General features: G+C 32.1%; 1 protein-coding gene across 6 annotated transcripts; it reads left to right on the forward strand.

The window, feature by feature from the left end:
* The first annotated feature begins 2 nt into the window (after nt 1-2).
* On the forward strand, nt 3-20,494 carry LOC134233584 (FYVE and coiled-coil domain-containing protein 1-like). Of its 6 annotated transcripts, none has more exons than XM_062715563.1 (24): nt 3-118; nt 779-914; nt 2,033-2,152; nt 2,805-2,917; nt 3,119-3,225; nt 3,785-3,928; nt 4,328-4,409; nt 4,989-5,206; nt 6,318-6,552; nt 7,031-8,035; nt 10,164-11,798; nt 12,005-12,145; nt 12,465-12,536; nt 12,809-12,856; nt 13,093-13,211; nt 13,551-13,689; nt 14,760-14,833; nt 15,850-15,867; nt 16,425-16,582; nt 16,966-17,257; nt 17,559-17,675; nt 18,115-18,274; nt 18,823-18,992; nt 20,356-20,494. In XM_062715563.1, the coding sequence occupies exons 2-24, from the start codon at nt 785-787 to the stop codon at nt 20,408-20,410; spliced, it is 5,352 nt and encodes a 1,783-aa protein (XP_062571547.1). In that variant the 5' UTR covers nt 3-118; nt 779-784; the 3' UTR covers nt 20,411-20,494. The 6 variants fall into 6 exon arrangements, with proteins under 6 accessions (XP_062571547.1, XP_062571549.1, XP_062571552.1 ...); XM_062715565.1 differs by having other exon boundaries at nt 13,551-13,680; XM_062715564.1 differs by lacking the exon at nt 3-118 and adding an exon at nt 186-304.
* Nucleotides 20,495-22,553: the final 2,059 nt, after the last annotated feature.

Genomic DNA, 22,553 nt, shown 5'->3' on the forward strand with positions numbered 1-22,553 from the left:
ATATTATTTCGAGCACAGGTCATGTGACACGTTTGTTTTCGTTTTGGGAATGAGATATATAAAACTATAAAACAACATGTAGACTGCATTGAAGGATTAAAAACCAAAGAAAAGGACGGTAATAATTCATAATTAGTACATTTTACTCTGTGATAATTACACATTGTTATTTTATGCACCATGATCTAATCAGGAAACAAGACACGGCTTTTCATCTTGCATTCAAGTTCAACATCCACTTATGCCTAACTTTTAATTATGCAGCTGTTGTGTTTGATTAGATGCTAATCATATTTCAGACAAAGTGAGACAATATTGTATTATAAATCCACGTAAAAATTATACAAATGTAAACAGATATGTCGAATTTTACATTTTAATCACCAATTACATGAATTATATATCACTAGTTTAACATTCAAATCATACATATTATACAGTGTACTTTTAATTAAAATGTGACGTGTCTAAATAGAGTGTTGTACATGCATCTACTTCCTTGTGACTTAGTTACTAGGCTTATTTTAGAGATTGTGTTTCAATATTCCATGTACACCATGAACGTATACACTGTATACTTTTTTTAATACTTTTGAACAGAGACCTATATACTAAGTATAGGAGTTTATAGGTCCCTGGTATTGATGAATAAAAGCAGTTGAATGATTGAAATTCAGAGGTAAAGTTTATAAAAACTATTCTTTTGGAAAATGCTGTCTTCATTGAAAAATATTTACTAATTATTTTTATTACATGTAATAACATTTTCCCTTTATAGGTAACCATGTCTGTACCAGTTGTGCCAATAGCTGGCAGAAGGCAGCAAGTTTCTCCCTCCCCTGGTCCACAAATGTCATCATCTCCAACACTGGTGTCTTACCCTCAGAATGACAAAATAATACAGGATATATCAGGTAAATAGGAGACAAAATATTTATTTATTATCAGCCAAGGCTTTCAGCAAGAGGAGACAGGAGGTATAAACTTTTCACTCTTTTAATGATCATTGGCCCTTTTTACAAAAACTATTAAGACTACCGGGGTAAAACAATAAAAGCCACTACTCTTGTAAGTTTTCAATCAATAAAGATAGTTATTTCTTTGTAAAATATTTTTGAAAATGAAAATGTCTTGTGGAATATAGAACCAAGAGTTTTTGCGATCTACTACTATGAAGATATTTGTTGGAGAATGGGACAATTTTTTGTCATAATCATGATTTTTTGTGAAAAAGGCCACAAAATTTTCTGCTTCATATTTCATAACATCTTCGCTAGCCAAGGGTTTCTGAAACGCTACTCTCCTCATAATCCCTTGGCATACGGTGTTGATAGAAGTTGGGTCTTTTATCTCAAGTTCTGATTGGGATTTGGTACACCCGGTTGACCAATCAGCAATTGCTTTTTGTGAATGACGATATTTGCATTTGGGATACTTCTTGACTCTTTAATTTCAGGGATGAAAAATGCAAGTAAAAAAAGATCCGTTAGATAACATGCAATTCTATGAATAGCTATGGTGTCATCCAATATCTTCTAAATATGTGATTGAAAATCTATATTGAAGTTCAGATTTGTACTATAAATAAGCATAAATAAAATTATTGCTTCTTAATTATTCTTGAAAAAAATTTAACTTAATTTTTTTTAAACACGCGTCTTTATTTCTGTCGATGACGCAATCTGTGCGTACCTGATAGATTCAAGATCATGTGACGAAAACAATCCCGTCTTTTGACTTCACCATATGCCAAGGGTTCATGAGGAGAGTAGCATATCAGAAACCCTTGGCTAGCTAAGATGATTTCATAATCATGATAATAGACCAAATAAATTGTTGGAGATATTATCTAAAATAGCTTCTAAGTCTTAAAATGAATAATCCACCCCTTCACTTTAAAATCAATGAAATTCTCGTTTATATGAATATTCTTTGGTTATTTAAGAACATATAAGAACTTATGGTGTCCAGACACCCTCGGGTTACTTATTTTGCATATGTAAATATTTCATTATTCACTTTAAATTTCTAGAGTGTATTGCTGATTTGAAGTCAGACTTTGAAGACAATCACCAACCTCTTACAGATGACAACCAACAACTTCAGAGATTCTGTGCCAAGCTGGAGTACTTGTTAAGAGCTAATATGAAAGGTCTCTACATCATTGTTTCATAAAGTAGAAAATCATGAAATAAATTTCATATACAGTTACAAACTATTATTCACAATGCTTCAGTTTGGAACGCATCTGTGACTACTAATATTTGGAACTGAGGCAACATTCTACTTAAACTCATCGGTTGAGAATAGGCTTGTGATGAGAATTCAGAAATAATTCCAAATGAAAGAAGGTTGAAACTTGCAGATATTTTTAACTTTTGATAAAAATTCGTTTACAATAACTTTTTCATACAAACCAACTTTTATTCATGTGCGAGAAATATTCCCGAGTTTCGAGACTGACTTAAACTCGCGAATATTAATCGCCACGAATGAATAATTCTGCTTAGTATTTGTAAGGAATTTTTCCTCTGTCGCAAAAATAAAATGTCGCGGATTGATTTCAAATGGACAAATCGCGAATAAAAAAATGATGCAAATAATAGTTGGTTTACATTAACGTAAGTAAGATTCACTTGTAATGACTTATTCTGTTTGGCATGGAGCTTTGAGCTCTAGTGCCATTTAGCAGGTGACCAAACTTTATGTGACTGAATGTGTCAGCTAGTCCTTGCATCCACAAAAGACAAAAGCAATGACAATACATAAATTTCTTTTATTTTTGCACTTATTTTGTTGTTCAGATAAATACTCCATGCTGGGGAAGAAGAAGGATTACTGGGATTATATTTGTGACTGTCTGGGATCCACCAAAGGGATCAACGATGGGATTAAATACGTCAAAACCCTCGGAGATGTAAGTGTTCATGTAAAACCCTCGGAGATGTAAGTGTTTTAAGGCTCTCTGTCACATTAATTAAACATTAATTAAAAAGGAAGAAAAAACTTGAAAAAGTGTTTATCACTGGTTTAATTCAAATTATTGAAAGGCAATGTTCTTCAGAATGAAGACAAATATCAGTTCATTTTTTGTAATTTCTCGTAATCGTTTATGTAGTACAAGACATCAGTAGGTAAAGGAAGAGCTTTTCTGAGGTTCTGTTTGATGCACAACAGAATGGCAGACAGTATACAGGCTTGTATCATGAATGGAAAAGTTACAAGGTATTATCTTATACAACTGTTCACCATGTTCACTCTATTTAGTATCATTTAAAAATTTAAAAGAGGTAATTCATACTTGCCTGATGTAAGTTATTAAAATATATTCAGAAAAGATGAAATTAAATTCAACTTTATTTAATGTCTTGGAATATTGAAAATAGGTACGAAGAACTTTTTTCATGAATAGAATTTTAGTCATAAGTTACTATTATTCATTTAATACCGTATAAGCAGAATTTTTAGCAAGCTAAGATTTAATTTTGGCATTATTAGCGAGGATGTGAGATCTCTAAAATTAAATATTGCTAAAAATGAATTACATTTTATCTGTAATAGCTTCTATAGTGATCATTTTAAAATGGCTAAAATTACAACTGGCTAAGAATAAAGTACCAATTTTTAAGAACAAATCGCTAAATTTGCCTCTCGCTAAAATTTCCACTTATACTGTATATTATCAGTTAGATTAAATTCTGACTGATGAATTTTGAAACTAAACTGTTTAGAACTAGCAAAGGATATATAATTTTGTTGTTAATGTAATTGTGTTGAATTGTAGTGATTATTTCCACCCAAAGTCAATCTGGCTGAACCATGACAAGAGCAGCACCTTGATCAGTAACCTTTATGACCTCAGTGAACTCCAGTTTGACCTTGCTCCTAGGGGATATGACCTTGACAATGCCTGGCCATCATTTGCAAAGTAAATCTCCATTGTAAAAGATACAATTATGGAGGAAATCTTTGTCATTGATGTTGTAAAATGCTTAGCCATCTTATATAAAATTGTTTGTTTGTCCTTTCCTGACAAACTGGGTACAAATGGCACATTGATCTCCAAACTTTTTTTAACTTATGTGAATTTTTAAAAAAATTTCTTTTTATTCTTTGTTTTTCTCATCACAATAATATATACGTTGACATTTTCTGGAGAAAAAATTCCCACCTACCTAACTACCAATTTTTTTTTCACCCTGAGTTTGAAGAGTGCTAAAAAAGCACTATGTAAAAGATTGTCCTATTCATTTGAATTTCCTTTTATTTTAATGATGACCACATTGATAACATTTCTCAATAATTGAATATTTTCTGATAAATTTAGGAAAACTCAGCATGGAAACCACCACTGGAATCCTCCAAGCAGAGCTGATAGTATGAGCAGTCTTATTAGTATACCAATACAGGTTAGTATACCAATACAGGTTGGTATGAACAGTCTTATGAGTATATACAAATACAGGTCAGTTTGAGTGGTCTTATCAGTATAACAATACAGGTCAGTATGAGCCATATTATCAGTATAACAATACAGGACAATCTGTGCAGTCTTATCAGTATAATAATACAGCTCAGTTTGAGCAGGCTTATCAATATAACAATACAGGTCAGTTTGAGCTGTCTTATCAGTATAACAATACAGGTCAGTTTGGGCTGTCTCATCAGTATAACAATACAGGTCAGTATGAGCAGTCTTATCAGTATAACAATACAGGTCAGTTTGAGCTGTCTTATTAGTATACTATACTAGTATAGTCATTCATATTTCTCAAATTAATATTTTAGAAAACATATCCTCCCTTTCTCTATGATTGTCTAATGCATCTTTCTTAGGCAAGTATGATATTCTGCACCTCTCCTCTTTTATGTTATGGGCCAATCTGCCAAGGAGAAAAGAAAAGAATAGCAGATTATCATTCTTTGCTAGCAAAAATGAGTCTACTAAAACAAAATAAAAAATAAAGATTGATAACATTTATACTTAGGATCGCCGTGGCGAGTCATTCAGTGAATCCTATGATGTAGAGAACAGTCTGAGACAGGAATACGATGACCAGATAGAGGCTCTGGAGCAGCAGAAGAAAAGTCTACAGCAGTCCGTGGTCCTCTCTAAAACTGACCTCGAGGTCCTGCAGGGTCAGTACAGCGACATAAAGGCACAGCACGAGGCACTGACAGCAGAAAACAAGGAACTGCAGAGGAGGTGGGGAAATGTTAATGTTTAATGTTAATGTTGATCACACTTTACTCAGGAGAATTTTATTTCTTCGTAATTATATAAGACCATTAGCTCACAAAAATGTGATTTTCATGTATATTTGTATTTTATAAAAGATTATATACATGTACCTGGTAAGGGCGAAACAATTACACGTGTAAACGGCGATGTTTCGATTAATTGCTCTAAACGTTTACAAATTGAGTAAACGTTTACACGAAGGTTAATATTAATGTCTATCAGAAAAAAAAAACTTTCGTCCAAACAAGTTGTTTTATTTCATATTTACTAAAGAAAACACACTCTGTGTCTGTTACAATCATTTTTTTTCGTTATAATCGATACCGGAAACGTAATACAAAACTATCTAGAAACCAATATGGTCTAACATATTTAATTCCGATTTCCGAGTATATAGTGAAAACTAGCGATGTATTATTTTATTTTTCCAAGAATATGTTTTAGAATAAATAATCTTTTGTTGTTGCTCTTTATTGATAAGAAAATAAAAAGTATCATGCTTATAACGGTATAATGTTGAATATAGAGCTTTGAAAAATTGAACGTAAACCGGACTCCTCAATCTTATCGTATTATATTTTTATATTGCTATCTAGTTTCAGTTTTTTTTACACTTCCTTATCTTTCGTCATAAAAACCAACAAATAAACAGTAATGACAACTCATACTAACATTATAGTGAAAGAATGGTTTATTAAATTAGTGTTTTATGAGTAAGTAGCCATAACAATTCAACACATAAAAAAACTCCCGTTTAAACGGTACCGTTTCGTTTATTGCTGCTTGTTTAAACGTTTACAAAATTCAGTAAACGTTTCACCCTTAGTACCTGGTGTACAAAAATAAGAGATTTATTGATATTTTCCCCTAGCTTACAGATATAAAGGTTAATAACTTTCTTGCAAAAATAAGTTGTTGAGAAAAATGATTATCTATAGTATCCTCCCTATTGAAGATTGGATAAAATGAATCTAAAGTGTAGGATCTGAGATGATGAAATGTACAGGTAGATTTTGAATGATACATTTCACTTTACTTCACTTGATTAAAAACATTTCTATGTGTTGTGTTCTAGCTATGATAAGATGTGTCTAGAAGTTGAATCCAAGGAAACAGAAATTAAAATGAAAGAAGAAGTTCATCAGAGAGAAATGAAAAGCTTAGAGGAGGATCTAAGGAAGAAAGAAGAGGTGGAGTTATCACTTCAGGAGAAAATTTCTAAGCTGGAGATGTCACATCAGGACAGCCATGACAGCCACAGGTCAAAGGTCATGGAGCTGGAGAAGAACAATGGGGATCTCCAAATGCAGGTAAGGATTAACTTCTGTATCTGCTTGTTAGGATTGATTTAGATTTTAACTGGTCAACAAAAAAGTTCACCTCCATTAAGGAAAAGTTTTTTTTTTTATCACAGGATGAATCTAGGTTATAAATTGTAACTTTGCCTATTCTAATATGGAATAGAAATTAAAATTCAGTTTTACCACCTGGAAATTAAAAATATGTGGTAGCCAAGGACAAACAGTTAAAATTGATTTACATTCTATCATTTAATTTTTTTTCTTTACACATTGTTTTATCAAGAAATAAGTGTTGTTATAACTAAATGTTAAGTAATATTTATTACCAGAGGGTGTTTCCTTGTATTTAAATTTGTAAAGGCATCATTGAAAAATAAAACTTAAGAAATGTATCTGCATTTATTGAAAGTTTATTGAAGGGATTATTTTCCTTATTTAAATTTGTACAGTGTATAAGAATAATTTGTGAGAGACCTTTGCTTGGTAGGTCCGTACACTGATGTCAGATCTGTCAACCAGCATAGAGGGAGAAACAAAAAAGTCAGAATTGATTTCTAGTCAGGAGAACAAGATAAAATCACTGGAAACAAAAAACCAGGAACTGCTTCAGAAAGTGGAAACCATGATAACCACCAAAGACAGTGAGGCGTCGGCAAAGATGGATTCTGTCAACCAAATGCAGGAACTGGTCGGCAATCTGAAGGAAGTCGAGGCAGAGAAACTGAGATTTGAAGTCCAGTGTGAGGAATTAGAGAAAGAGAGTGAGTCAAGGAAGGTCTGGATTGAAAGAATCGAGAAAGAAAAATCTGAGAGTGAGGAGAAATGGCAAGAAAATGTGAAAGACTTAGAAAGACAGCTTAAAGAAATAAAAGAAAGTGCATCTAGAGAACAAGAAAACAATGAACAAAGGGTAAAGGAATTAAATGATAAACTGAGTGATTTTGTGAGTAAAAATGATAGTACTGTAGAAAAACTTAAGATGTTAGAAAAGGAAAAAGCTAGTTTGGAGTCTGAATTAATTAAGAAAAATACCTGTATAGGGGAGATGGAGAATCAGATATCTGAACTTACCAGTCAAGCGGAACAAATGAAACATGAACATGAGTCCAAAATGTCTGACCTCAGTGAACAATTAAAGACAAAAACAGACATTATTCAGGAAAAGGATGAACAGTTAGGTGAAAATCTGAGTAAAATATCAGGTTTGGAATCATCTTTATTGGACAAGAAAGATACCTGTGTAAAATTAAATGAAAAAATTTCACAGCTTTCTCATGAAAAAGATGACTTTGAACAAGTTTGTGCCAATCTAAGGACAGAACTAAAACATGCCAATGATAAGAATGAACTAGTCAGCAATTCAAAGGAGGAAAACCAGAGGCTAGTGGAAGAAAAATTACAGGTTATTGAGGAAAAGGATAAAATGATAGAGAGTATGCTCCATTCACTGAAGTGGGTTGTATCAGGTGATGGGGAAAACCAGCTTGGGAAGGTGAGGTTTCTGGTAGTTCACATTTTAATGTACCCTGTATACATTGTATATACATGTGTATTAGAAAGAATACATTTTCCTCCAAAATACAAAAATTATGCATACTTTGGGTCAAGTACAAAATAAGACGAAAATAGTCCCATCCACATAATCTGCAGTAAATCGGTTTTGTTATTATAATACTTTTGTAAGATCATAAATATTCATGTATAATTATATCAATTATATTCTAATATAAATATATGAACAAAACATTAAATGCAAATTACTTTTTAATGAATATTAAACAAATGAAATTGTTTTCAGAACAATAATTTGAAAGGTCGACAGGTTGACAGGTCGACAGGCTGACAAGTCGACAGGTTGACAGGTAGACAGGTCAACAGTTTAAATCAAGAACAACAATTTGACAGGTTTGACAGGTCGACAGGCCGACAGGTAGACAGGTCCACAGTTGAAATGAAGAACAAAAATTTGACAGGTTTGACAGGTCGACAAGTCGACAGGTCGACAGGTTGACAGGTAGATAGGTTATATCATAAGATACATGTATATTGAATGCCTGAAAGACTAAATTTTATTCTCATTATATATGCGCAATGTCTGATAACAGTTAGATGTATATACATCTCCATTTGACACAGAAACCAAATTACCTCAACAATGTGTATCATGCTGACTCATTTTACTATAAATGAGCTTAATATATAAATTGTCAACACGTCTTATTGTCAATTCAAAATACATTTGAATAATGTTGTCAACCTGTCAACCAGATATAAAAGCACATTTATTAACAAATTTACTTTCAAACTTCACAGTATTATTGATGTCAACCTGTCGACCTGTCAACCTGTCGACCTGTCAACCTGTCGACCTGTCGATCTGTCTACCTGTCGACCTGTCGACCTGTCTACCTGTCGACCTGTCGACCTGTCAACCTGTCGACCTGTCTACCTGTCGACCTGTCCACCTGTCGACCTGTCAACCTGTCGACCTGTCTACCTGTCGACATGTCTACCTGTCGACCTGTCAACCTGTCAACCTGTCTACCTGTCGACCTGTCAACCTGTCGACCTGTCTACCTGTCGACCTGTCAACCTGTCGACCTGTCTACCTGTCGACCTGTCCACCTGTCAACCTGTCCACCTGTCCACCTGTCAACCTGTCCACCTGTCAACCTGTCCACCTGTCTACCTGTCGACCTGTCCACCTGTCAACCTGTCGACCTGTCTACCTGTCGACCTGTCAACCTGTCAACCTGTCGATCTGTCGACCTGTCAACCTGTCGACCTGTTAAGCAGACATATAAGGATTTTTTTGAACAAATGATATTTTATGACTTGGAAATATATATTTACACTAATGTCAACCTTAGTAGCATTTATAATAATGTCAACCCGTCTGCCTGTCGACCAGACATAGTAGCATGCTTATGAACAAATGTTCATTTATGACTACTAAGTGCACATTAAATTTATTGATACTTAAATAAAATCATATGTAAGATACATATCTTGTTTCGTACTTTATGATCCATTTTATATAATAATTGGTTGACAATATAGAATGCAATTGGTTTATATAACTAATTTACCAATAATGGCCCCAAATATTCATTAATATTCACATTTGATTCATATGCGAAACATGCTAATTTATTTTATTTTGTACATTTATGAATATTGATGAATATGCAAAAAATAATATTCTTACGAGAAAAAAAAAATTGGAACTATTTTCGTCTTATATTGAACTTGAGCCCATACTTTTGCTAACCTGTCTTTAATTAATATAACATTTTGGTTAGAAAATTGACCTTAAATTACAGATGTCAAATTTAAAAGTAGTGACGTTTGACCTAAATTTTCAAATTGTAAACAATATTTCCATAAAACATTATACGTATCATTTGTCTTGTTTGAAGTAGGATTTTCATATTTGGTATGTCTTTTGCATGACTCTTAAATATATACCAGTGTTTTTGACCATGAGACCTTGACTTTATTTTTTGGTCATTTTCTTGAATTAAACTCTGCTTTGATCTCCAGTGCATTTGAATTTCCTCCACTGAAATACATTCAAAAACATTTGCACTACTTTAATGATAGAATGTTTCATTTTGTAGGCCCCATCTGTTGATGGACATCCTGAATTTTCTTCTATGGTTGGAACATTATGTGAACAAATAAATTCAGTAAAACATCAGTTAAGTGAAGTTTTATCAGAAAAATCAACCATTCAAAATAAATTGACTGAAAGCCATCAGACCATAAAAACCCATAATGCTCAAATATCTAAACTACAGGAGGAAAAACTTAGTTTAGAGGAAGTTATTGATACCTCAAAGAGTGAACAAAACGATCTTCAGCAGAAAATAGTAGAGAAGGATAGGACTGTGTCAGACATGGAAAACAGGATTAGAGACTTAGAGCAGAGACTAGGGGAAACTGAAACAACACTTCAGAAAACAGTAACAAAATGTGATGAATATAATGCGCAGAACATCAAATTACAAGAAGAGATAGTCTTAAAAAATGGTGACATAACGGCCTTAAAAGAACAATCAACAAGAACTGAAGCGGAACTGCAGCAAAGCTGTAAAACTAATGAAGGTAATCTTGAAAGTAAGAAAGCTTTGGAGGAGAAAATTAATCAGCAGGAAAAGGTTGTATCCTCCCTGTCAGAGAAAATAAAGGAGTTACAAAGCGTTAAGGCAGCTTTAGAGGAAATGGTGAAAAGACATGAAAACGAGGCTAGGCAGTGGAAGGAAAAATATGATATAAAATTAGCTGAACAAGAAGAAAAGTTAAAGGAACTGGAGAAAATTCTGGAGAGGAATAAGGAACTTCAGAGAGAAACTGAGGAACTGCATCAAGAAAAAGCTCAACTGGAGGAGAAAAAGAAAGCTGTACAGACAAAGTTGTTTGATGTGGAGCGGGAATTTTCACTGATTCAGGAGGAAAAGAAGAAGCAGAGTAAAGAGCACAGGACAGTTCTGGATCAAATGGAGACTGAGAGGACTGACCTGAATGTGAAACTAGAAGAAGCGCTTAGTGAACTCCATAGCTTCAAAGAACAGCTGAATGATACTTCATCTGAATTAGAAACAGTGTACAGTGAAAAAGAGAAAGCAGAAACTGAAAAACAGGAGTTAGAGCAGGAGCTGAGCAAGTTAAAAGAGGATTTTGGTCAAAGTGAAGTACAAAGAGAAGGAACTGAATGTGATCTTAGGAATATTCAAGAGGAAAGTCAAAAACTTAGAGAAGAAAAGCAGAAATTACTAGAGGATACAGAAAAGTTGAAGTTAGAAAATTCAGAACTAGCACAGAAATTGGAAAAGCTCAGTGAATCAGAGGAGTTGCAACAAAGTAAAAATTGTAATTTACAGCAAAAGCTGAATGAACTTGAAGAGGAACTAAAAAGAAAAGACAGTGAATGGAAAGGTGAAAAACATGAGGTAGAGAATAAGATACAAGCTCTGGAAAAAACAGTGTGTGAGATGGAAGTAGAGAGGAACACTCTGCAGGACAGAGTTAAGGAACTGGAAAGTGGATTAAGTGACAAATCACAGGGTATTGAACAATTAGAACACTCCTTAGAGGAAGCCATGCTAGAAAATCAGACAATGAAGCAAAGTAAAGAAGAAGACAGGGAAGCTCAAACAAAACTAAACTCAGAGATTGAGACTCTGAAGCAGGAAATCACAGCTCTGAACTTCCAGTTAAGCTCTGATCAAATAGAGCATGAGAAATCATTACAGGTAAATATCAAGTAAAAATAATGTCCCATATCAAACATGGATCCAAAAAATTAGTAATTTCACAGTTGTTCATTTAAGAGGCAGTCCACACTTGCTTTAATAAGTCTACATGCAAAAAATAATTAAAATTCATAACATGCAATGTGCCACACATTGCCTGTTTTTTTGGTGGACTGCTTCTTAATGTTTTCTTTTCCCTGCATCAGAGCAATGCTGCCAGAGAGGCTGAAGTAAAGAGCTTTGAGGAAAAGCTTCAGGAGAAAGATGTACAGGTGCAGAACATAGAGGAGGAACTTACGACATTGAAGAGGGACAGGGAAACAGAAAGTGAAAGTAGCAGGAAGCAGGTAACATAATGGTGTTTTCTATCAAGGAATTTTCTTCCAAAGTTATTGTAATTATACTGCTGTGATATATAAATGTTTGAAAAGCACACAAATGGACAGGTTTAGTATGAACAATGGCTTAAAGGTATAATGTCCTTGTTTGAAAATTTAGCTATAAATTTTTAATATGTATTTTTTTTATGCATTTCTATGTTTTAAATGTATAAATTGTATGCAATGTATATAGTACACTTGTAATCAACCAGTCTATTTATAATCAATTTCCATTCAACAAATGACAATTTTTAATTTTATTTAAATGATTTTAACTTCTTTACAGTTAGAAGAACTAAAGTCTAAATTAATATCAATAGAAAAGGAAAAAGAGGCACTTGCTGAAGAATTAACAGAGGTAATTAATTATTTTTTAAATACTTGGACATCTTCCTTGAGCTTATTAGTGCTAACACGTTTTAAAAAATGCATGCCTTATCTTATTGATTTGTTGGTTTATACATGTAAGAGTCATCAAAGTAACACTTCTATATTTTGAATACTTTTGAATAATGTTTCAATTTTATAAAATATAAATAAGCAGGTGAGTTTTGATAATAATTACTTCCTGGTTTATGTTGGTTTGCATTGTTGTTCCTGCAAGTGTTAGATTTATTTATTTTTTTCCAGAAAATAAAAGATATAGAATCAAAAGAGAAAACATGTGTTCAGTTGAGGGTGAGGGCATAGGTTGCTGCTTGTTGATAGAATTACATAAAAATATTTTCATCATCCTTTGATTTCAAGTGGTATAAATAAAATAAATAAAACAGTTCAAATGATATATAAATAAAAAAAATGTTCCATATTAAAAATAGTTGCTCTTATTACACAAATATTTTTTTTCCATATCACGTGCATTGTACATGTACATAACATTGTTGATTACAGCTTAGAATTCATTTTTTTTTCAGAAAAAAGAGGAAGAAAAGACTGATAAACTCAAATCTATAGAAGAATCTAAAGACAAAGAAATATCACAGCTAAAGAGTGACATGAAACAGTTAAAAAAGAAAATTGTACAACTAACAAAGTAAGTTTATATGACATAAAGCATTTCTTAATTGTTACTTGCTGTTAGAGATGGTCCGAAGAGGTGTCATCTTTGATGACTGATGATTAACACAATTTATAGATTACGTGTTTTAAGATAGGACCTGTTAGGATTTTATAAATCACTGATTCAAAAGAGTAGTACAATAAATTGAATAATACAAAATCTTTTTATGCATCGTAGACTGATTGGACTGGAGAACATTTAAAGTGTTGTAAATTTATATTGCATCATCACAATTAAAGATTTTAATACACTCTAAGGTTAAAGCTTGTAGCTAGTTGTGATTACTGCTTTAATTTTTCTTTGTTTACCCAGGGAGAAAGATACTTTGTGGCAGCAAACGGATCGTCTAGCGTATGAACAGAAAATGCAGTCATCTGCGAAATGGATGGACGAGAAAACAGTCACTAAATGCCTGGGCTGTAAACAAGAGTTCACGTTCATGGTTAGAAAGGTGCATGTTCTGTTTATTTAAAACTTATGTTTGAGCTGATTTTTTTATGAGCTTTTTAAATGTCAAAACTATTTATGTATGGTAATCTTTCTTTTTTGAGAGATTAGAGTTTTTATCATGAAATTACAAAGATTTTTTATGATTAAGAAAATTTTTTTTGTTTTTTTTTGGATTATTTCAAATTATGGTTAGTACTTTTATTCATTACCTTTGCTTGAAAATTACTTTTGGTTTTAAAGATTTTCTCTTGTTTGTGCACATTTACTGGTTTAGAATGCGATAGTTGATTGTTTTACTGCTTTTGTATTATGCAGAAAAATAAGATTTTCATTGCACTTTAAAAGAAAATATAGGCAGTTTATATTTTATTTACTATATATACAGATGACAGTTAAAAAACTTAATTGTAAAGCATCTAAAGATTTTTAAATGAAAGTGCTAATGCTTATGGTTTTGTCTATTTAGTAAGATTTGTCTATATAACTATACTGACCACTGTGAACTCATAGCCTTCTCATACATTTAAATATATACAGTAAAACTCTGTTATAGCGAAGTCCTGGGGATCTGTATATTGCTTTTATGTTGTATCCGAGAAATTTTGTATATATTCACTGCCTTTGTATTAAAACCGAATATGGTTAGGAAACAATTATTACAAAACATATCGTGACTAACTGAGGTTTTCATTACAAATTGAATGTTAATTTGCAAATACTTACTAAAAATAAAGTCAATTCAATATATCTACCTTCGAGAATTTTGAAAATTCGTTATAAAAGATGTAAATTTTACTATTTTTTACCTCTAAATCAAAATCAGTTCGCTAAATCCGTAAATTCGCTATATCCGAGTTCGTTATAACCGTAAAATTTTTACAAAGAATTGTTAAGTAAAGTCTATATTTATTCGCTATAAAAAAAATACATGTACACTGTATTTACAAAATTATTCATGCATGTTCCTATACTATATGAAATTCACTAAAGCCCATATTTTCAGGAGACAAAAAATTGTGACATTAACACAACCTATTTTTCTTTTACCTTGAATTATGTTTTTATTTTCAGCACCACTGTAGATTGTGTGGGGGTGTCTTCTGTCATAACTGTAGTAACAATTATGTTGACTCCACCTATAGCAGGTTAGTGTGTATATATTTGTGTATATGATACTTATATGTATATAAATGGAATCGGTGCACAACATTTTCACAAATTGACATTACCTGTTTGCAAATCTGGGTTGCTATGCCTCAAATTTGCAACTAGGATCATTGGAAATAAGTTTTAAAATATACTTGATTTAAATATTATAGTATTTGTTATGTATTTCAGGAATGAATTTAATAGCTTCCCAAATCATACTATATGACCTGGGCTTAGGCAGTTGATGCTTAATAAACTGCAGAGCAGTAATTAAAAAAAATGATGATGAAAACATTTTCTTATTCTTCTAGCTGTTGTCATCTTTATAATTCTCTGTCAAGTAAGATTAATATAAGCCTTTTAGACTGCTTCCTAATATTTCTAAATGTAAGTGCAAATGTAGTATTTTTACCAATGTTCTTGCAATTATGAGTTACAATATGGGTTTTGCAAAAACTATAGTAAATATACTATAGTACTACATTTAGGATTGAGATTGCAAAGTTAACCAGAATTAAGGCTCATGATAATCCTGCTCAAGTGAGAGCTATTTAGATGACAACAACAAGATAAGATTCACCTTGCAAGAAAATGTTTTCATTTGAATGTAACTTATAGGTAAACTGCATAAAGTGTAATCCTTGACTGTGATTATAGAAACATGAGAAGAGTTCCAACTTTGACCCACTATAAATTTACAAGAATTGAATAAACTCACACATTTTATGATTTTGTTTTGCTGACATATTCTTCATTTCGGTACATACATGCAAATACATGCACTAGTTATTAAATTGTCTTGTTGTCCAGAGTTTGTTAAAGAAATAGCTGTTATCCAATCACAAAAAACATTCCGAGATCCACGGTCATGTAGATGTATAGATTTGTTAATTCACAAAATTTTGAAGTACTGAAATTATATGCAAGTGATTGGTATAGAGTGTGGATTGTATATTTTACGTAGAATTCAATTACTTTATAAACATTTATTTTTCAATTTATTTTTTATTAGCTTAAAGCATGATACTAGGTAAAAAAAAATCATATGATACTTTCTTTTTTGCATTGCTTTTCAAATGGTTTAAATTCTTTTATTGGTTCTTCATTTCTACATGTACATTTGCTTATATTCGATGTGTCATCTACAGCATACTGAAGAGATACTACATTTCACAAGCATAAATATTTTGCTTAACTAAATTAATGAAGAGTTTTACTTTCATCGCAAATGATAGCATGTATATGTACATTTAATATAAAATTATGACTATATAATGCATGAAATCTAAAATGACACTAGCAATAGACTCAATTTTTGACAGTTGTTAAATGTTTTAGAGTTTCAAGCAGTTTATTCTAATGCAGATTTATACAAAGAAATCTTTTTGGCTGTAGGTAAAAACTTCACAGATCAATTTTAGTTCATTAATAAAATAGAATGCTATGTTAATTAACCAACATCAGATACACTGTATAAAAAAAGCAGGATATGATTTTTCAAGTGCAGTAAATGTGAGCAATATTGCTGTAAACATCAGTGAGATTGCTGTAAACTAGGATTGTGTAAATGGTAATATTGTCTTTCAGTAAGAAGTCGCGAGCCTGTAATCTTTGTTACCAGAAATACACCAAGTCTGATGCCCTGAGTTCCTCTATGATCAGCCGACTACAGGACGATGAAGGACTGGAGGACTCAAGTGAAGAGGAGCAGACCTCAGCTAAACTCATCAGGAGTCAGCAGACAGGTACTCACTCCATAGAGTTACCTAGGATATAAAATGTGTTTAGAAATATTCAGAGCCATGCGTGAAGATAAAGAACTCAATTTGATATAGTTATTTTCATTGCTCTTGATAGACATATTGTTTAAATAACTTGTGTTATGTAACGGTTATTTTACGAACTTTGAACAAAAGATTTTTATTCAAGATATCATACTGTTAACTTTGAAAGCCCATTTTAAATGTTTAAATATAAACTTGTATATATTAAAAGTTATTTTTTGTGTATGAATAATTTTTAAAATTGAGGCATTTAAATTCATTTTAAGATAATTTAGTATCATGAATGTTTTAAATTAATCAAAACATTATCACCCTGTTGTCATCTTCATTGTTAAATTGAATAGATACAGAAATTCCTGAACCTGACACAGATAGCAAAAACCAGACTGAAGCAATAACAGATACAACACTACCCCAGCCAATCCTATCTATTCCTCCCCAGAGTACCTCCACTCCAATCAAAGGCTCTGATGTTCAGCCAGCTGCTTCAGCCATCCCAGAGAGTGACCCAGGGGGCACTAGAGTGGGGCCGGACGAGGTCATGATACCGGGTCAAGTGGCTGCCAATATATCAATCTCCGTCGTTGGACAAAATGAAACGGACGAGATCAAGAGGGTGAAGAAAGGAAGCGTGGGGTAAGGATTCATTAATATGTGTCCATGTAAATGTTACTTGTACCTTGTGTCTGGCGCTGGTATCTTGCCGTAACTATTGCTCCTGCAAGTTCTGCTTAATGCTTAAATGAGGAATGATCCTAGAATGACTAGATGCTTAATGTACATGTATTTTCAACTTATTACCTGCATGCTACTGATTTCTATATAATGTAAATTAGTGACTTATTTTATTGTTTGTATATATTTTGTTATGACCTTTAAAGCATATCACACATGTGGAACATATAGATACCTGTATATTTCTTTACTGAATTTTAAGGGATGGAAATGAAGTTCTCTCTAAGGATGAGATTTTCCACCTGGTGAGTGATGAGGAAGTGGCCAGATCACAGAGTTTTTCCTCCTCAGAATTCCAGTACCAGGACCCAGATCCCAAGTACTTTACTCAGTATAGAAACTTCATTTAATGGCTTTTATTGTACTCAGTATATGAATATGAATCATTGTTTTGAATAGCTGCTTAAAAATTTGATTTTTCCTGCATGACAATCTTATCATACACAGAGAACTACACATTATAAACACTTTTAGTTTGCTTGCAGTATAGTTTGTTGATTTTTGCAAAAGAAATCTGCTCACAACTTATTTTATCAAAAAATAACTTGAAAATGTGTATCAATTAATTGTAAATAAAATTAATAACACTGATGCGTGTATAGTACATGTAATTACCTGATCTTATGCTTATGCTTTTATTACCAATTAATTAAGTCTTGTTCCATAAATAAGAAATTCATTTTTTTTAAATTAGGAGCATTTTTGCAATTCTATAATTTCTAAATAACAAAAAAATATATGTTTTCAATTTTTTGTAGTGTCACAACGGGCATAACCATAAAGGCAGAAGAGCTGGAGAAAGGGGAAGTGAACAACTCCAGTGAATTCTGGGTAAAGGCCGGAAAAAGTCATGCCATACCTGTAGTCATTGACAAGCAGAATACTGTACTATGCTGGGAATTTAGATCCCATCCCAAGGTTTGGACCAACAAATTAATTCATGATATTTTTCAGAAAGAAGTAACAATGCAGCAATTGATAATATATTAAAATGAAAAATGACTTTATATTGAAATACTTTTCAAGTACATCAACTCAATTTGCTTTCAACTTGATTTTTTTCTTTTAAAAAACTAAGTTTACATTTGTTAAAACTTCTTTGTAATAATTTTCTCTTATTAGAATAATGGTAAAAAGATTATTTTAACCCAGTCCCTGTCTTCAAAAATTAAATAATGAGACCTAATGAAATGGATGAGACTTTGTATGTTTCTTATCCACGTATGTGAAAACTGAAGATACTTTCTGATGCCATACTTGCCAATGAAATTTTGAATCAATAGACTTGAATTTTAATGATGTTTTTAAAAAAATTTCATTATAAATTTTATTAAATGCTTGGTTCATAACAAAATTATAATTAACTTTCATAATAAATTTTATCACATTCACAAATTATTTATATTGCCATACATTTAAATGTACATGTATGTATGTGTTACTTTATTTGACTGCTTTGATTACAGGATGTGATATTTAGTGTAACCTACATGGAGTTTGAGAGACCGGACCCTGCCATCACTCACTGCCTGGTACCAGCTTGTAAGTGTGACTCACACAAACAGGCCGTCCGTGGAGAACTGACAGCCAAACAGACGGGGATCTACACACTACTCTTTGATAATACCTATTCCAGGTAAGTTAGTGTATCAGGAGAAAGTAATGGATTAATTAGGGCCCCGCAAGGATTTGCGGGTGCCCTATAGTAATCACTCTGTCTGTCCGTCTGTCTAGCTGTCTAGCTGTCCGTCTGTCATTCTTCCGTCCACAAATTTTCTGTTTTTTTCTAATAACTTTTTTACTGGTTGCCCAATCAAGTTAAAATTTGGTATCATGGTAATTCAGTAGGCAGAAATACATATTTGGATGCAAAGTTTGGTTCTCTATGTCTTCTGGTTTGGAGCTGGGGTGGTGGGATAGATTCCTTAACTATGCATAAGAATGAATGGGCAACTTTTTTAATGGTTTCCCAAACAAGTACAAATTTGGTAAGATAGTTCAGTAGGCAGAAATACATATTTTGATGCTAAGTTTGGTTCTCTATGTCCCCTGGTTTGGAGCTGGGGTGGTGGGGTAAATTCGTTAACTTAATATAAGAATGCATTGGCAAAGAGAGATTACTGCTGAAGATGTTCCCATTGTAAACTGAATGCTGCTATGAGTCCCTTGGGATTAATTAGCTTTCCTCCTGAAGAAAATCCAGAGAATTATCTTTATCTGTCACATTGAAATGAATTACTACCTCTGTCTGCAAATCAAGTTTGTTTTGAAGTTAAGTCAATTTGGAATGCTATGAACACTCTGAAATGTGGATTTAGATATCAATTTTTATATTTTATTTTTGTTAAATAGTTATGATTTCATTGAATTCTAAAAACAAGAAATAGATTAAAGAAGATTTTTTGATTTACTTTTTTTTCACTTTATGTTAATTCAACAATATTATTAATTTTTAAGATAGTTGTATAAAAACCCCATTCTATCATTAATACTGAAAAAGTTCTTATTGTAACTTTAGAAGAAAATGATGAGAGAGGTACAGTTTATCCCTAGGGATTAATTATCTAGCCTGCTGCAGAAAATTTAGTAGGCTTTTCTTTATCTGTCACTTCAAGATTAATGAAAACCTTTGTCTGCAACTGCTGTTTGTTTGAAGTTAAGGTCAAGCCTTCATGATATTTGCATTTATTGAAGGCTGGCATTCTATATAACACAAGCTTTATAATTGTTTAAATATACATTCAATGTTAAGTTGTTCTTTACTGCCTAATATAAATACAAGGATATTATTTTCAGGTTTCTGAATATTCAGGAATTTTCTTGAAATTTTAAGAATACAGTTGCTGTTGCTTATTCTTCATACATTTTTTAATCATTCCGTAAGCTGCACCCTTTTAATTCTACCCCATGGCGGGGCCCTTGCTGACTGGTCAGTTTTCTGTTTATGAGACGAAAGAGAAATTGTACAGCTGATAATGGAGCTATGGCTTTATTTTCAGGATAACTGCCAAAAGAATATGTTACTCTTTGTGGACAAGGCATCTTGGAGATTGAAACTACCCTTTAGTTTTGTTTCAATTATTTACATTTACTTTAGTATTTATACACAGAGTTCTTGATGCAATAAAAACAAATTTTTATTACCGTAAATCTGGAAATTTTTGCTGTAGATTAATTTTTAGCAAATTTGCGAGTTCATTGCATTCGCAAAAATATTTTTCTTAAAAATAGATTACCAATAAGAAAATGTATACAAAGCAGCGGTCATTCGCAAAATTTTGAAACGTAAAAATTAATCAACAGCATTTTAACCCGAATTCGCAAAATAAAATCGACGTAAAAAATTCCAGATTTACGGTATTTTATTTATATAAATACCCTTTTGTGATAAATGTATTTGATTAAAAAGAACATTGTATTTAACAGTAATTTTAATTTAAGTGTTTTAGTTCTAATTTTCAAATACAAGAATGTATACTGTAAACCAACTTTTATTCGCGTGCGAGAAATTTTCGCGATGTTCGCGAGAGCTATGTCATCGCGAAAATTTCTCGCTGCGAACCGGTTCTTAAGGTCTATATGCCTATTAACAACAGGTCCAAAATAGCTTTGTTCGCGAAAATTAATCGTCGCGAACTAATTTATTCTTGGTAATTCGCGAAATAAAGTCGTCGCGAATAAAAGTTGGTTTACAGTACTTTATAATTTTTAATTAAAAGAAGATATTTATTTGTTTATAAATTTGTATTTTATATTTTTAGATTTTATGGGATTTAAATAAACTAAAAATTTAGACTTCATCTTTATAATTTTTTTTCAAAATAATAATATTGGTAGAATTTTGATTTGGTCCTGAACTCTATAGTTATATTAATTTCTGTAGAGTGAAATCTGCAATCAAGTATATTTTGCTTTACCATTGTTGTACCCATTTTGAAAATGACCAAGTATAAATAGATACAATTTATGAATAGACGCGAAGCTTGCAATAATTGGCAACAAGTCCAAGCTGACACTGAAGCAAAATTCATTATGAAGGCGTTTCTGTTAAAGGTAAAAGTTTTATTGCTAGCATCTGAACTGAGGTAGAATAAATTAACAGAAAATATGCGTGATGTTTGTAATTAACATATTGCCTTCTACATATTGTCATTTACAACATTTGAGAACCCTACGTCTTGGCAAAATATTGTATCCAGAGGAATTTTACATACAAGTGCAACTATTGTCAGCAGACAATAAATTGGAATGCTTTATTTTAAAACATTTGTCACCCTACTGTAGGAGGAAAGTAATATAATGGTTGAGGAATATGATGTTGATATCGAGAATTATTCAATTTTCATGCACTGATCACTGAGATGTAATGAGTTTTGTATGAACAATCGTCGTTTTTTAGCGCCAATAAACAGGTGCACTGGAGCAATAATAACGATACAAGTTTTCTTGAAGAGGGAGAAGGTAATAGATATGAATTTAGGTCGTCAGTGACAATATGATACGAGCAGTTGCACACACGTTTATTGTTTCAATGTTTTTCAGCGGTTGGGTAGAGAGATGACATGCAGAAAATATTACATTTTGCTCCTGCCATATGTGGACGGATTTTTTAAATTAAGGTTTCGTCAAAGGTCAACATGTCCAAAAATTTATTTTTACAATAGCCCCAAAACTATGTGAGGTATAAAGTTAAAACTTTTACAGTTTATAAATTTTTCATTGATTAACAGATAAAAAGTATCACTTGATAAAAGATATACTTGAAAAAAATATTAATTGAGATAAATTCTTCTTTAAAATGCACATATTTTCAAAAAATACACCTAATTAATTCAGCGCTATTAGTGAAAACCATTATTGCAGAAACAAAATATGTTTATCAATGAAGGGCAAGTTGGACTTGGATAGCCTCTGGAAAGTTGTTTTCCGTGTTTATTTTGACCAAATATGTTAAGGCTTGAAAGTGAAAGTACACTGCAAATGGCGGATTCTATAGGGGTCGTGTCTTTATACATGTCATGCTTTCAATAACAGCCTTTCAGAGACCATTCACGTCCAACTTGCCCTTTAATGATAAACATATATTATTTCTGCAATGATGGTTTTCACAAAAAAGACAGAATTTATCAGGTGCATTTTTCTTTAAATATGCACATTTTCTGATACAATTTTTCTCAAGAAATATCATTTTAAAAAT

This window comes from Saccostrea cucullata, unplaced genomic scaffold, assembly GCF_032062105.1.
Source record: "Saccostrea cucullata isolate Sc308-1 unplaced genomic scaffold, CSIRO_AGI_Scuc_v1 ctg902, whole genome shotgun sequence".
NCBI classification, from domain to species: Eukaryota; Metazoa; Mollusca; class Bivalvia; order Ostreida; family Ostreidae; genus Saccostrea; species Saccostrea cuccullata.

Bases quoted from the DNA above. Each gene is read 5' to 3' on its own strand.
- LOC134233584 (XM_062715563.1), top strand. From the start codon at position 785: ATGTCTGTACCAGTTGTGCCAATAGCTGGCAGAAGGCAGCAAGTTTCT. The intron at 16,583-16,965 runs GTACTCACTCCA...TAAATTGAATAG, and splicing joins CATCAGGAGTCAGCAGACAG to ATACAGAAATTCCTGAACCT. The intron at 18,275-18,822 runs GTTTGGACCAAC...CTTTGATTACAG, and splicing joins AATTTAGATCCCATCCCAAG to GATGTGATATTTAGTGTAAC.